The sequence below is a fragment of the Agrilus planipennis genome, unplaced genomic scaffold (genome assembly GCF_000699045.2).
Source record: "Agrilus planipennis isolate EAB-ADULT unplaced genomic scaffold, Apla_2.0 scaffold88, whole genome shotgun sequence".
Taxonomy (NCBI): domain Eukaryota; kingdom Metazoa; phylum Arthropoda; class Insecta; order Coleoptera; family Buprestidae; genus Agrilus; species Agrilus planipennis.
Window position 1 is genome coordinate 4,538 of NW_020438872.1, and position 16,502 is coordinate 21,039.

The 16,502-nt window shown below is 31.3% G+C and overlaps 3 protein-coding genes and 1 long non-coding RNA gene across 6 annotated transcripts in view; 2 read left to right on the forward strand and 2 right to left on the reverse strand.

Moving 5' to 3' along the window:
* The window catches only part of LOC108743105, a 4,637-nt gene extending 2,939 nt beyond the window's left edge, over positions 1–1,698 (reverse strand). For both annotated transcript variants that reach the window (XR_003232053.1, XR_003232052.1), the window contains exons 1-3: positions 1,581–1,698; positions 1,300–1,415; positions 815–959 (exon numbers count right to left, since the gene is read on the reverse strand). This is a non-coding gene — a long non-coding RNA (uncharacterized LOC108743105). The remainder of the gene's footprint in view (positions 1–814; positions 960–1,299; positions 1,416–1,580) is intronic.
* Positions 1,699–1,925: 227 nt separating this feature from the next.
* LOC108743109 (nodal modulator 1) lies at positions 1,926–6,745 on the forward strand. The gene is made up of 13 exons (XM_018478546.2): positions 1,926–2,214; positions 2,269–2,368; positions 2,420–2,548; positions 2,608–2,765; positions 2,851–3,013; positions 3,073–3,321; positions 3,396–3,564; positions 3,618–3,879; positions 3,941–4,134; positions 4,201–4,379; positions 4,462–4,930; positions 4,996–5,249; positions 5,526–6,745. Exons 1-13 carry the CDS (start codon positions 2,081–2,083, stop codon positions 6,609–6,611), a joined length of 3,546 nt encoding a protein of 1,181 aa, XP_018334048.1. The 5' UTR covers positions 1,926–2,080; the 3' UTR covers positions 6,612–6,745.
* Positions 6,742–9,175, reverse strand: LOC108743102 (E3 ubiquitin-protein ligase SIAH1-like). Of its 2 annotated transcripts, none has more exons than XM_018478535.2 (5): positions 8,888–9,175; positions 8,385–8,569; positions 8,154–8,329; positions 7,827–8,083; positions 6,742–7,681 (listed from the first exon to the last, which is right to left on the reverse strand). In XM_018478535.2, exons 2-5 carry the CDS (start codon positions 8,554–8,556, stop codon positions 7,501–7,503), a joined length of 786 nt encoding a protein of 261 aa, XP_018334037.2. In that variant the 5' UTR covers positions 8,557–8,569; positions 8,888–9,175; the 3' UTR covers positions 6,742–7,500. The 2 variants fall into 2 exon arrangements, with proteins under 2 accessions (XP_018334037.2, XP_025834612.1); XM_025978827.1 differs by having other exon boundaries at positions 8,385–8,763; positions 8,888–9,174.
* A 1,396-nt stretch (positions 9,176–10,571) lies between these two features.
* LOC108743108 (histone-lysine N-methyltransferase, H3 lysine-79 specific) overlaps positions 10,572–16,502 on the forward strand; it is a 14,739-nt gene continuing 8,808 nt past the window's right edge. The window contains exons 1-10 of the mRNA XM_025979091.1: positions 10,572–10,607; positions 11,020–11,158; positions 11,223–11,363; positions 11,424–11,609; positions 11,673–12,089; positions 12,476–12,694; positions 12,775–12,976; positions 13,035–13,258; positions 13,314–14,850; positions 14,905–15,512. Of these exons, the coding sequence (XP_025834876.1) occupies positions 11,105–11,158; positions 11,223–11,363; positions 11,424–11,609; positions 11,673–12,089; positions 12,476–12,694; positions 12,775–12,976; positions 13,035–13,258; positions 13,314–14,850; positions 14,905–15,512 (3,588 nt within the window). The 5' untranslated portion in view covers positions 10,572–10,607; positions 11,020–11,104. The remainder of the gene's footprint in view (positions 10,608–11,019; positions 11,159–11,222; positions 11,364–11,423; positions 11,610–11,672; positions 12,090–12,475; positions 12,695–12,774; positions 12,977–13,034; positions 13,259–13,313; positions 14,851–14,904; positions 15,513–16,502) is intronic.

A 16,502-nucleotide genomic window follows, 5' to 3' on the forward strand; every position in this document is an offset into this window, starting at 1 on the left:
TATATGAAATTGGTTTTTTACTGTTAGAGATTGGGAAAAATTATATAGAATTTAATTGCTTTGGATAATCAAAATATTGTCGAAATAATTTTGTAATTTTCTTATGAATAGTAAAAATGCCAGTGCTGTATTAAAATGCATATATTTAATAGATTGTTCTCTTTTACTAATTTCTATATTATACCCTATTATGTATAAGGTAGATTAAAAGAGGATTAATGACTTAATGACGTAGACATTTGCTACAGTTATTCAACTATATTAACTGTATCTTGCAATTAAATCAATTGCACTTAACTTTTTTTGTCTTAAAGAACAATTATCTCGCTTTGATACAGGGAGACACTGTAATTTCTAGTGAAATTCACAATTCACAGAGTTATAAATTGTCAGGCAATATGTTTCAGGAGAGGGTGGTGTTAAAATGCAACCTTAATAAAATATTATTAGGAATGATTACTAAAATGTAATTGTCAATGTTAAATTTAAATTGATATCTGATTGATAAAAATAACTTGAACTAAGAAATAATTGAAAAAATTAAACTTAAATTAAGAAATTATTTATATAAAAATTGAACTTATTAAATTTAATTAAACGAAGAAAAAATTCTTAGGTATATTTGTTACATACCTAGTTACTTTATTCATAACTTGCACTTTAACTTTAACGCAACTACGCTGTTCATATAATAATAACTTTTAACAATTAATTAATTGTTAAATGTCTAATAGTTTAATTTTGCCTAACACTGCTTCACGCTAGATTAATAATTGATAGAGTAATTAACATTAATTTAACTATGTATTACTACCTGAATTAACTGTGGAATATAAGGTTCCATGAATGACATGTGTGGAAAGCAAGCCAAATCGAGAAAAAACACCAAGTCAGACATCCCATGTTGTCATCGCTATGGCCAAAATGAACTTTTCAATTTCTCTTATTTGTTAGCCAATCTGTAGAAACGGACAAAAAAATAAATTACTACTTTTAATTAATAATATATTAAAGGCGACTGCTAATATACCTAAGAGATGCACACAATGTGTCATTCATTAATAAGCTAAACAAATATGTGTTATACTGAAAAGTTTAATAGTTAATCCTTCTCTTTTCTTCTGACTCTCAGATTAATAAGCATTAACAGTTTACATTACTGTCTTTGAAAGAAAATTTAAAATAAATTGTCCATCTCCTGTACCAAGCTAATAAAAATGACGATTGTTTTAAGCAAAGAAGTGTTGCTATTATTTTTAAATCTTTAGTTTTTTAAGTTAATTTTCTGTTATATCATACCTCGAATAGATAAGCGCAAACGAAATCAAGGAAACCTTCGAGCACCATTCCATCTGTAGATGTTGCGGCAGTACCGAAATAAACATTAATTAATACGCTTTCATTTTTCGGTCAATCTGTAAAAATTAATAAGAAAAGCGAATTAACCACACTTTTAAATGAGCAAGACATGAAATTAAATCAAAAGGCACTTAAAAGCTTGCAAAAAAGAAAACGTTACTTTCAAGAGAAACTGTGAAAGAAAATAACCACAAATGCACGATACAATTTGCGATACATACCATGGGCTATTATGAAAATTACGTGCAATTATAATAACAAATAACACAACAACAGACACAAGAAAAATACAATAACCAACAAATACAGTGGACGCATTTAACGCACCAAACGTACTGAACCATAGTACAGTACTGAACCTTATGATTATTGAAGTTATGAATGTAATAATGACAATATCTATGACGTATGATCGCCGTTCTTCGGCTCTGTTCGGGTTTCCGCACGGGTCGCGCTCGAGACACAAGTAAATTTGTGCCATAGATTATCTATGTTCTTGAACTGAAAAATACATAAATAATATTAGGAATACGAATGAAGGAGCGTCACGTATGCAACCAGACAAACATTAGTGTAAATTAGTTTGCATATAAACATTTCTTCAAAAACTAACAGTCAACATAATATGATAAGTCTGTTTTCTTGTTCATTGTTGTAATAAACCTTTTGAAGTCTAATATATTATATATTTATAATTAACTACTGTACTGTAAGTAACATCATGAAAGGTTTTATTTTAATATTGGTACACGTTTCTTTGTATTTGCAAAAATCTTCTTCAAGTGATATTTTGGGCTGCGGTGGTTTTATAAAAAGTCATGTGCTGATTGATTTTACCAAAGTACAAGTTAAACTGTGAGTTAATATTGATATTTAAATTTTTTACTTTTCTAAAATAGTTGTTTTTAGATTCACAAAACAAGGAATATTGAAAGAGAAGACTAGCTGTGCTCCTAATAATGGATATTATTTTATTCCCATCTATGACAAAGGGGATTATATGATAATGGTTGAATGAATTAATTATATGAAACCAAAGTAATAAATTGTAATTTTTTAGCTTGATCCGCCTGTTGGATGGAGTTTTACTCCTTCAAAAGTAAATTTAATAATTGATGGAGTTTCAGATTTATGCACTCAAGGAAAGGATATTAATTTTGTATTCAAAGGTTTTGGTATAACTGGCAAGGTATTAGTTGTTTATAAACACCTATTAAACATATTTACATGTGTCATGTAATATTAAAGGTTGAAAGTCTTGGATTAGAAGAGGGTGGTCCTAGTGGGGTAACAGTTACTTTTCAGTCAGGTAATCAAGAGTGGAAAACATCCACCAGTAAGGGCGGAGAATTCTTTTTAACTCCTATTTTGCCAGGGAAATATACAATTACAATATCACATCCAATGTAAGTTATATTTCAGTATTATCACATTACTCTACAGTATTATCATTTTTACAATTTATTATATAATAAATATTGCATATTCTAGATGGACAGTAATTAAAAACAGGATTACAGTTGAAGTTAGTGAAGGAAACACAGAAATCCCACGTAATAGTCTGGTCATTGGTGGCTACAATGTTAAGGGCTTTATTAAGAGTGAAGAGATGCCTGTTAAAGGAATAACAGTTGTTTTATGCCAAGACGAAAATGTTGGTTTGATTTGCTCATACATAATAAAAGTTGAAATTTGTATTATATATCCTTTTAGATTGAAAATGTTAAAAAAATAGTGTCAAACTGCAATTTAACTGAATTAAGAAATTTAGACACTAATTGTAAGTGTAAACAATTATGTCATGTGGTGTCTAATAATGAAGGGGTTTTTACATTTACAAGTGTTTCTCCAGGAAAATATTTTGTTGTTCCATATGATGAAAGGCAGAATATTCATTTCACTCCAGATAAAGTTAAATTTGCTGTTGAACATGACAGTGTTGACTTAAATAAAACCTTTGAGGTAATTTATAATTGATTGAAAGTATTGTATAAGTGCTTGAAATAATATTAAAAGCAAATTTACTATTGTTTTAGATAATTGGGTTTAGTGTAAGTGGAAAGATTTTAGCAACTGAAAATGGAAAAGCAATTGAAGGAGCTAAAATTTTTCTTAATAATATTGAAATTGGGAAAACTTCAAAAGATGGATTATATACATTAGAAAAGATTAAAGCAGATACTTACACATTAAAAGTTGTAGCAGGTTAATATTGTTTGTTAGCATCTAATTTATTCTATTGTAAGTGGGTTTTGTAGATGATGTAAAATTTGATGATCAAGTTATCAATATAAGTCCAAATACCTTAAATTTGCCCGTTATAACGCCATCAGCATATCAAATTTGTGGCACTGTTTTGAGTAAAAATTCTCAAGTTGTGGAGATTTTTGATGCAAACAAATCCAAGATATCTGCTATAGAAAGTAAAACGGGTTCCGGAGAATTTTGTGGATACTTGCCACCTGGAAAATATCAGCTACAAATCAGAGTTTCTGCTGTTGAAGAAAATGCCGGAATTCAGTAAGTTACAAAAAAATTAAAGACAGACAAAAACAAAGTTTCTATTTAAATAACTCTTTAGGTTTTTTCCCTTAATTCATTCAATTGAAGTAACATCAAGTCCTTTAAGTGGCATAACATTTTCGCAAATGAAATCAGTAATATCTGGAAAAGTGAAGTGTATTATCCAAAAACATTGTGATTCACTTAAAGTTATTTTGAAGCCTTTAAAAAATAACGACGAAACAAATTCAGAACTGAGTGTTAATTTGAAAAGTAAGCTTCTATTAATTCCTTTTTCTTTTTTTAAAGTATTTCCACTTATGATTTGTTTTGTTTTAGATTCTGTATATACAGTTTCTGATGTAAGACCTGGAAATTATGCAGTTAGTTTAAGTGAAAATAAATTTTGTTGGAATCACAATAAATACATTATTTCTGTAAGTACAGTTCATGAAATTGTACCTGATTTCCGACAGCAGGGTTATCAAGTTATATTTATTTCTTCTCATGACACTCAGGTAAAAATGAATAAACACAATTGATAAAAGTATCATCTACAAGGGAGGTACTAAAATCGCTGTAAATACATGTTTGTTGTAGTTGTATTATCGAGATGTAGTGGGAAACAATTCAAAAACTATCGTTGAAATTTCCAAAGGGAAAACAACTGTTTGTGTTACTCAATTCGGAAAATACGAATTCGTTGTAGACGATAGCTGCCATAAGTATAATGAAGAAAAATACACGTTTGATGTTAATAGCTCCACAAATGAAATTTATCTTAACGCAATAAAACATAGAGTAATTTTTGGAATTGAAGCTGATAAAAATATAGGGGAAATAACTGTTATAGTCAATTTAGGCAGAACGAAAATTGAAGAGAAACCATTCGCTTACGAAAATGGTCAATATCTCTTTGAATTATCATTAGCCCCTTCAGAAACGGCAATTTTACTGCCTCAATCTGAGTCTTTCTTCTTTAGTCCTCCAATTTTATCCATAAACGGTCATGCAGACTGCACTGATTTAGGAACTGTTTTTAAAGCAGTTAAAGGGAAGGTATTTAAAGGTACAATTTGTAAATCATATGTTAACACATTACTTGCTATTATGTTTTGTAAATGATTTTTTTAGGAAAAATAACACCCCCACTAACTGGTGTTTTGATCACTATAGAAACCGAAAATTCCGAATCGTTGATCGATGAAACCAATGAAAACGGAGAATATAAATTTCCGCCACTTAACGATACAAAAAAGTATAAAATAACTGCAAATAAAACGTCTTTTGTATTTACCGGACCTGATGAGCATGGGAATTTTGTAGCACATAAATTAGCAGAAGTAATTGTCGAAGTTTTAGATGCGTCAACGAATTTACCGTTGCAGGTACTCACTTCCAAGTATCTATTATCAATAATTAATTTTACGAGTTATGAAATCAAATTAGCCGCCGGAGTAAAGCAAATACTTTTAATATTTCAAGAAATAATTTTTTTTCCACATTTTGAGACAAGTAAATATTAAAACTATATTGAAATTAGTAATTTTACCTTAGAAGGAAGCGGCATTAAGACTTAATTAAACTGAGAAGGTTTTACAACTGAGTTTAGTTTTCATATTGATTCCTTTTTTATTAATATTAAGGCAAAAATGTAATTGTAGGGAACTCTACTCTCACTGTCAGGTGGTGACAGTTATAGAAGCAATCTTCAAACGGGGGAAGATGGAAAAATCAGATTTACATCTTTGAGTCCGTCTGATTATTTTTTAAGACCAATGATGAAAGAATATAACTTTGAACCAAGTTCGAAAATAGTAACAGTTAAAGAAGGAGCAAGAATAAATATTCAGTTGAAAGGAAAAAGAATTGCATTTAGTGTGTATGGTCAAATATTGTCCCTCAATGGAGAACCTGAAGAAGGTCTGAATGTAATAGGAACTGGTTTGAATAACTGTTCTTCGATCTTAGAAGAAGCAACGTCAGAAGGAAACGGTAATTTTAGGATACGAGGTCTTCATTCTTATTGTCCTTACTCAATTCAAATAAAACAAATATCGTCGGACAGTAAACAGCAAATTGTTGAACAAGCTATACCTGATTTTTTAAATATAAAAATGCAGAACAGCGACTTGTTTGGTCTGAAATTTCTTGTGTTCCGTCCAGTGGTGAACACATACATTTTACTAAAATTGTATACGACCGATATAGAGAATTATAAATCATTACGAGTTAAACTGTTACGAGAATCAACGCCGCCAGCAGTGGTTCAAACAGTAAAAGTTGATGCTACAAATACACTTATAAATAATGACCATAATCCAGGGATTCTTATACAAGATTTATCCGCGCCGAGAGATTATAAAACATATTCAATACAAATAGAAAATATTCCAAACTCTGTTCTAAAAAGTAAAGCCCTCTCGTTTCAGTTCGTATCAAACACACCATTTGTTTATGGAGAGATCGAATTCGAAATTAAAAAAGCGAATTTTGAGCAACAAATTAAACAAACTTCCGTTTGGACGCTCTTACTTATTTTCGGAATGTTGTTTGTATCGTATAACATTAATCATTTACTTGAGTTTTTCAAATTAGATTTGTTTAAAAATGGGTTGTGGGATTCGATTCTTAATAAATATAGAAATCAGATGCAGTCCGATAGTAACGTAATAGATGAAAATAATGCCGAACAATTTGTACAAAGTATTAATACAACTAAGAAGAAGACTAAGTCTAGAAAAATTTAATTTCTTTTTTGTCAATTTATTATATCTAAATCAATTTTTGTAATGGTAGATATAATAAGTGCCGACCAAGTAGTAATTTATAGGCAATAAATTATAAACGTTATTTAAAATAAAAATAATATGAAACAGATAAACTGCAGTTATTTATTAGTGAAAACCTTAAATCCTATAGCCGCGTAAATATAAAACTAATTCCTTAACTATTTATCACAAACAAAATAAATTATATGAGTAAAAATATATTTTACAGACGGTTGCAATTTTAAATCTTAACTAAGCATTTACGTGTAGTTACAAAAATATATTTTTATACAGTATAACGACTCCTCCTATAAAAACATTCTATTCATTCCTTTCAAGCATTTTCCCTTGGAAAATGTTAATCATGTATTTAATTGTTTTGATATCTACCATGTGGTACTTATAAAATCGTAGAAATTTGTTTAAAATACTGGAATGCGACTCAAAAGTTAATTAGCAATTAATTTGAGACAATGATATTGCTAAAACTATAAATATAATTCATTACAACTTATAAATGATTAATATTTTCCAAAACGTGCTTTTTGTCAGTTTAGCAAAGTAGTTTTTAAAAGCATTTATTATAAACATTTAATATACCATATAACGTCTATAATTTCAAATGCTTCGGTTAAGATTCAAGTACATACATTATGATACAGAATTAAAACAATGTAGGCAACAATTGAAAGAAAAAACTTGTCTATGTCCAACAGATCATTTGAAAGGGTAAAATATTGAAAATGGAAAGCAAATACAACTTATTAATACCACTGTAATTAGTTATATGTGTGATCATGAAAAAAGATGAATTATAATTTAATGAGAAAATAACAAAATGAACAAATTCACGATTATTAACAAAAACTCAGCAGACTACAGATATGGTAACATTAATACCTAAATTACCATTATCTGCAAAAAGTTGCGCAATTGATGTATCAAACACCAAACAATCCGACCCCAATATTGCAGAAGTTACACCTTCATGGCTTGATCGCGGCATAGCTTCCCATGTCAACCGACGACGATTTCCATTTAGTTCCAGTCTTAATACAAATACATAGAATAGTTAATTTAATTTTACCATAATGTCACTGTGGACTGTGCTGTTTCTTTTTGTTAATGTGTCCAAATAATTTGCAGCAAAAGTATTACTTTTTAATTACAATATATTTTAATTAAAACATTTACCTATATGCAAAATGTTCAGCTTGTTTTCTTGAACCAATAAGCTGTACAATGGCAAAAAATTGCGTGTGACCATCGCATTTTTCTTGTTTCTCCAATACAAGCATGAAATGATGCCCAAAACAACTTTGCATCATAACCCAATCCACTGCACCTGGAAGATTAATATCTGTAGCAAGAAATACAATATCTTCACCATTTAAGGTCGTTATATTTTTGTGAGCATGTTGCAAATGAACCATCACTTTTTCCAGTTGACCCTAAAAATAACAGATAGTAGAAATAACTCTAATCAGGCCTAATTATTTACTATTTATAAGTAACAATTACCTGCCATGAACATGAAGCACCTGGACAGGGACAGCTGTAAGGACGAAACTCACAAACTTCTTCATGTTCTGCTTTTTCATTTAATCCCAGAAACATACGACAGCCAGTAGATTTATGTTTGCAAGGAAACATTAAAGTGTTAGCCACCTTTTCCATTGCTAAATTTCTAATATTTCCTAAAATTAATTTGTAATTAAATTTTAAATTACTGCAGTATTTTAAACTATTTACCTAAAGTGCCACGGCATGTAGGACAGCACGAAAGTTTTGATCTACAACTTGAACATACTAAATGTCCAACCTGACATTGCATTATTGGAGGTAATACAATCTCAAAACAAACTGGACACTCAAAAAGAGCAGCTAATTCATCTGTTAATGTACCTGGTGTAGTGGTAGGCATCCCTGACAGAACACTATTTGAAGAATTTGAAGAATTATTTGATGGTTCAATGCTAGAGGTATTTCCCCTATTTCTTTTTTGATTTAATATTTGGGACATTTTATAATATACAAGGCCGACCTTAACTGAATGTTTATTTTAAAAAGTATTTAAAGTACTAAACACTTCAATACAACTCAATTTCTGTCACCTGCTTCTTGATGGACTCTAAAAAATATACAAATCTCTTTGATATATTTCAACATTTTCTTTCTTTTATTAATACATGTTTAAGTAATTTAAGTATATTTTTGAAGACATAACAAAAATTGACACCAATATCTTTTCTTACTTTGTTTATGTAATCTTTGGTCATACAGGCCGCCCACCTGAACTTGAAAAACCCAGTTTTCTGTCAAATCTTATGTTTATTCATGGTTTACTCTATCAACATAGTCAGTCTGGTAGATCATTTTCGAGCGGCATATTCACTACATTAACTACTTTCGACTAATTTATGAATAATAAAACCACAAAATAAAATTACACTGCACTGCAACCTAAAGATGGGATCTAATAACATTCAACGGTAGTTAATCAAAACTACTAATCATAGATATGCTACTTAAGCCAGCTAATCATGTATGACATACAGGCCATAGATAATAGATACAGGCTATATCTTTGCGTTGCGTCATCTATGCATGAGGACAGTATATATATATAAATATATGTATAATCTATGGAGCGTACAACCTATGGAATCTATAGACGTATACTAAGCATATAGACTCCATAGATATAAAGTACATAGACTCCATAGTACAACCATTTAATAGAAGTGTTCAATTATTCTTATGATGAAAACCTTAAATCCTATAGCCGCGTAAATATAAAACTAATTCCTTAACTATTTATCACAAACAAAATAAATTATATGAGTAAAAATATATTTTACAGACGGTTGCAATTTTAAATCTTAACTAAGCATTTACGTGTAGTTACAAAAATATATTTTTATACAGTATAACGACTCCTCCTATAAAAACATTCTATTCATTCCTTTCAAGCATTTTCCCTTGGAAAATGTTAATCATGTATTTAATTGTTTTGATATCTACCATGTGGTACTTATAAAATCGTAGAAATTTGTTTAAAATACTGGAATGCGACTCAAAAGTTAATTAGCAATTAATTTGAGACAATGATATTGCTAAAACTATAAATATAATTCATTACAACTTATAAATGATTAATATTTTCCAAAACGTGCTTTTTGTCAGTTTAGCAAAGTAGTTTTTAAAAGCATTTATTATAAACATTTAATATACCATATAACGTCTATAATTTCAAATGCTTCGGTTAAGATTCAAGTACATACATTATGATACAGAATTAAAACAATGTAGGCAACAATTGAAAGAAAAAACTTGTCTATGTCCAACAGATCATTTGAAAGGGTAAAATATTGAAAATGGAAAGCAAATACAACTTATTAATACCACTGTAATTAGTTATATGTGTGATCATGAAAAAAGATGAATTATAATTTAATGAGAAAATAACAAAATGAACAAATTCACGATTATTAACAAAAACTCAGCAGACTACAGATATGGTAACATTAATACCTAAATTACCATTATCTGCAAAAAGTTGCGCAATTGATGTATCAAACACCAAACAATCCGACCCCAATATTGCAGAAGTTACACCTTCATGGCTTGATCGCGGCATAGCTTCCCATGTCAACCGACGACGATTTCCATTTAGTTCCAGTCTTAATACAAATACATAGAATAGTTAATTTAATTTTACCATAATGTCACTGTGGACTGTGCTGTTTCTTTTTGTTAATGTGTCCAAATAATTTGCAGCAAAAGTATTACTTTTTAATTACAATATATTTTAATTANTTTCATTTAATTGTTTTATCTTTCATTTGTTTTCACATTATTAATTAGTTACCGTAGTTTAACTTCTGTTGATCTGAACTGTGTTCTTTATGTTGCAATGGTTTTATTATTACAGGACAAACATGATGGTGCCCTTGAAATTGTTGAGACCATACGGTAAATATGTACCTAATATAAATATGTTAATAACTTAACAGAAATAAGGGTTAATAGATATTCAACTTGTATACTTGTTATAATTGTATTTATACAACTCTTCGTTTCTTACAGTGAAATTATTACTTATAGGAGGTAATGCTTTTAATAAGGAAAACACAAGAAGAACTTTTCAACAAATTAATTAATTTGTTTTCCTTATTAAAAATATTTCATCAAGAATACACCCATAAAAGCTTAAGCAATACTTTTCATATGAATAAACAAAATTTATAACAACAAGAATATTGTTGGGAAAGTGGGAAGATGTTGAGTGGGTACATATACATATGTGTATGAACAAGACTACCTTATAATAAGATTGGTCCTGAATTAAGTTAAATGTTTATCATTACTTTGTTCTTTTCCACAGGTGGGTTTGTGAGGACCTTCCTGAACTAAAACTGCCATTAGAAAATAATATATTATGTGATTATGACACCAAAAGTTATGAAAGTATGAAAAATTTATGTGATAGGTTTAATCGTGCCATCGACAGTGTTGTGGCTTTAGTAAGTTGTCTTATTGTTATTATCAAGATGTCCATTTGAATAACATGTTATGATCAATTAATAGGAAAAGGGTACCTCTTTACCAGCTCAAAGATTAAATAAATATCCATCTAGAGGTTTACTTCGCCACATTCTTCAGCAAACTTACAATCAAGCAGTCACTGACCCAGAAAAATTAAATCAGTATGAACCATTTTCTCCAGAAGTAAGATTTTTTATTTGACTGGGTATTCAGTTTTTTGATGTTGTTTTGTTGTTTGATTAGGTCTATGGGGAAACAAGTTATGATTTAGTTTGTCAGATGATTGATCAGATTGAAATATCAACAGATGATATATTTATTGATTTGGGTTCAGGTGTAGGTCAGGTAGTTTTACAGGTTGCTGCAGCTACACCTTGTAAAATTTGTCTTGGAATCGAACGAGCTGAAGTTCCCAGTAAATATGCAGAGGTAAAGTAGAATGTAACATGTAGAATTTTATGCACTGCACTGTGTTTTTGTTCAATTTTAAAGGCAATGAATAAGAACTTTAGAGCATGGATGCAATGGTATGGTAAAAAATTTGGAGATTATAAATTAATCAAGGGTGATTTCCTTATGGAGGAGTTTCGCGAGAAAATAACGTCAGCAACGATAGTTTTCGTGAATAATTTTGCATTTGGCCCATCTGTCGATCATCAGTTAAAAGAACGGTTTGCCGATTTAAAGGATGGAGCTAGGATTGTTTCGTCAAAAAGTTTTTGCCCTTTAAATTTTCGAATTACCGATCGTAATTTGAGCGATATAGGCACTATCATGCACGTTTCAGAGATGTCACCTCTTCGTGGGTCAGTTTCTTGGACGGGAAAGCCAGTCTCATATTATCTCCATCTTATTGATAGAACCAAACTAGAACGTTATTTTCAAAGACTGAAGCATCCTAAAATTAAGGTATTTTATTTAAACTTGATTAATAACTATCAAAGACGCAACGTTTATTATATTCGTTAAAGAGTACCCTTTCTTTATTATTATTAATTAGATTAACGTTGTGTCTGTGATATTATATTACATCCGTTAGATTGTAAACACTTCGTATACTTAGTATGAGACATTTCTATTTTCGGTGAACTTTTTGTCTTACCTGTATATGAATATGATGTTATATTGAAATCATGTATAAGTACTTTTAACATACATATTTGTACAATAAACCCCAATGATGGTAAGAAAGTAGAATATTTGATTTTTTGTCTTTTTTTGAACATATTTTCGAAATTACGTTTACTTAATTATGACTAAGAATTACATTCCGTGATCAAACTATTGAACTATAGGGTTCTAATGATGAAAAGGACGATAAGGATTCCGCTCCACAAAGAGCGTCGAGGGAAAGGGCCAAGAGAGATCTTTCGAAACAAATGAATGATTCTTCTTCAGATTCAGATTCAGATGATCGCGACAGCAATTATGGCCCAACTACTCGGCGGGCTTGGTCCGATTGGTGTTCTAATAAAGGAAAAAGTAGTCAGTCTGAAGAAGAGTCAAACGGAAAGGTCAGTTCTTTAATTTCATGTTATTTACACAACGTATAGTACATAGCTAGTAATACTTACGTTGGTAATTTTTTTCACAGGCTAAAAGACAGTCGAAGAAGTTACGACGCAAGATTCAAAAGAACGGAAAGACTCAAGGTAATAATAACAACCAGGGCTTAAAGAAAAATCCAGGGAAACCTCGACGAGGGAGAGTTAGACGTGGAAAAACAAAGAAAACAATCAAAATTAACGGCTTGGACTTACTTCACAGTCAAACTTTATTGAGTACATCTCCTCAAGGTACTGGTAGACTGGTAGAATTTAATCGAATCTATGACTAATTTTATAAATTACGCAGGGAAAAAGTTGCCTCCAGCTCCAGGATGTGTTGACCAACAGCTTACAGCTCTAAGTACAGAGCTAGTTCATAATGAACTGGATATTCCTCAGTCCCCCGAATCCACACCGTATGCCTTACAAATTCTTATGGATATGTTTAGAGAACAATACATGAACATGATTGGTCACATGAAGAAGCCACAGTACAAAGTTTCCGTTGAAAATGACATAAAACACGAAAAAGTATGATTATAAATATAATATAATTATAAACAAACTAATAATTGTAAACTTTCAGGAAAAGAATCAACGACTTCAAAACCGAGCAGCACAATTAGATAAACAAATAAAGGTTCTGATAGATGACAGTGTAGCATTACTAAAAGCCAGAATGAGCGAGTTGGGCATTAACGCTACTTCACCAGTAGATTTATTAGCTAAAGCAAAGGAAATTGTCTGTCGCCATAAAGAGTTACAAGCGAAAGCAAGTAAATTACAGATTCAGTTTGCTCAACTTGAACAAGAAAAGAATCATTTGGTTCTGCAAAGACAGCAAGAAATTTGTGAAAAATATTTCAAACAAGATTCTAATCATGAAATGCCGCCACATGCTGCCCAAGAATTTATTTTGAGGGAGATATCGTCAACGTTAGCTCGTCGCAAAAAGCTCCATAATCAAGTGTCGCGTTTAGAGGGAGAACTGCTAAGTTTAGAGAAAACTCACGATGATCGAAAGCAAGCACAGGCAACGTTGAACATGAGACAGAATCAGCAACCATTGAAAATATCCAGAAAACCCCGAGAGTATAGAGCTCGTTCACAAGAATGGCCTGATGTACCAGACATTGGAAAAATTGAAGAACAGAATCCTGAAATTTTGGCCCAGAAGATACTGGAAACGGGAAGGAAGATTGAAGCGAGTAAAATTTCAAATAAGGTAATACAACAAATTTCTAACGGTTTGAAAACGTATCAGTCATCACCTAATCAAAAGGGAGTTGTTAGGAGCAATATGCCTGCTCCTCTTCCAGCTCCAAAACGAATTAAGCATTCAAACAACTCGTCCTCACGCGTTCAAGAAACACCAAAAGTTTCAAATTTCGAAGATCGTTTAAAAATCATCATAACATCCGTTCTAAATGAAGATCAACAAAATCGTACAAAATCGCAAAGTTCAACGTTCACTCAATTTCCAGCATTAAATCAACAAAATCCACAATCATGCAACTATCAGAATAATTTTTGCAATCAGTATGCACCAAAAGAAGACGATAAAATCAAGTTTAACAAATATTTTCGTTGCGAACCTACGCGTTCTCTTGAGGAGCCAAGATCTCAAACGGACCGTTATCATCACCATCCACCTATTAATAATTTTCGCGAGCAAGATACATTGGGAATTCCTCAGCAGCATCAGCAACAGAGAACACTGACTACAGAACAACCTGATTATACTCAAGTTTCCCCTGCGAAGCTGGCCCTTCGACGTCATTTATCTCAAGAGAAATTAGCTTCACAGTATTCTAATTTCAACCATTCAGACGGACTAGTCGCGACAAGGACAATAGGTGATCTTGTATCTGGAGAGATAGAACGAACGTTAGAAATATCAAATCAGTCAATAATTAATGCTGCCGTTGATATGAGTGACATTCAAGGTACTACCACTCTTACTCCTAGATCTATGGTCAATTCCAATATTCCCCCACGTCCCGAAAGAACCAACGCGAAACCTAACACAGAACTAACAATACCATGCAGCAAAGAAACTGAACCGCTAATGAGACAAGTTTATAGTCCCATTTCTAGACCATCTTCTTCAGAAGGTCTTGAAGGTGAAAAGAATCTAACTTAAAATATATCTGTATGTATATTGTTTTTGTTTTCAGGACTAGCTTATATGCATTCCCATGCCAAGATTAATCCACAATCCAATATATACGAACCGTCTTCGATACAATCGTCGACCGTTCAAGCCCAGTTTTCACCTCGAACCACAGTACTGTATCCAACTCAATCGAGGCAAAGTACTTCAGGAACGTATTCTCAAAATGATCAGTACACTCCCCTCCCAAGAGCTGATATTAAGCCCTATCACGAGTCATACTTCAACGAAGTAAAACCTTCTGAAAGCGAAAGATACGGCTTTGTGGCAGAAGGTCTTGCAGCAAGTCTCCAAGCAGGTGTTTTAAAAAGTCAACATATCAAAGAAGAAATTGATGACCGTAGTGGTGTATATGACCGACGAGGATTTATGGTATCAAATAATGTATCTAATTTTCAAGAACAGTCGAGTATAAAAGTCGAGCAAAGGACCAGCGATTGCCAGTACGGTAAACAGATCGAGTCTGTCGTTATTCAAGGTCCTATACGCAATCTAATAAAGAGGAACGCAGTTTTCATGGACGTTCCCCAGGAGCTGCATTCGAATACACCGACTCCTGTTATTGACGAATCCTTAGAACAGAAGTCTCGTAAAAATGAAGACGGTGAGTTTTTTTAATTTTACTACCATTACTAGATCACCCACATCAGCGAATTCGTTGACATAGATTTTCACATTATACATATAAAGAATACCTGCACACGACATGAAGTCGTAATTTTATGGAAATACCTAATTCATTTGTAATAACATCATCGATANTAAGTTTATTTTTTAGTTTTATGCTTTTATTTATCTTAAATTAAAATCAAATCAAAGAAAATAGATATTGATGGCGCTCAAATAAATTTTGCCTCCGTTTTGGTATACGGTTGGTGCCATAGATAGGGTTGGTGCATGGTTGTTGGCCTGTTACGTTGATGGTCGTTGACACTACTTACGATTAGCAGAGGAGATGACGGAATGCGTGCGCAAGTAGAACGCTCGGAGATGGCGTGTTATTGCTGTGTGAAGTTGCAATTATAAACAAAAAAATGCTAATTTAATTAAATTTGTTTTGTGTATATGATTAGTAACCGAAATATAAATCTTTGACTATGTGCTAGTAATTTAAAATAGTGCGATGGAACTGAAACTGCATTCTCCTGCTGGGGCAGAACCTGTGCTCTATACTTGGCCGTTAACCTCGGGTCGTGGAAATGTAAGAAAATTAAAAGTCTACTATTTGTTTGTTTAAATTTCTTGGACTATAAAATTAAGTGTCGCATTGGGTAACGTTAAAATTATTAAAATAGTATTTTATAAAACAAGTACTAAAAACTCATACAGCATACTGTAAAAAAGTAGTGTTGGTTAGGTACAAGTTTTTATTTAAAATCTAAATGGGATTTTTTTTTAAAAATTAAAATGAAAATTATGTAGGGTTGTTGATAAATTAACTTGAAATTTTCATTTAAATCAGTTTTGAAAACATTTTAACAACCTGTAAAATTTTCATAGGTAACACAAAACTATAAAGTACCACATCAGTTTTTTTTAATTACCTGTGTTAAAAAATTAATATTTAAATTCATTTAGTTTTGGTTTCATTTAATTGTTTTA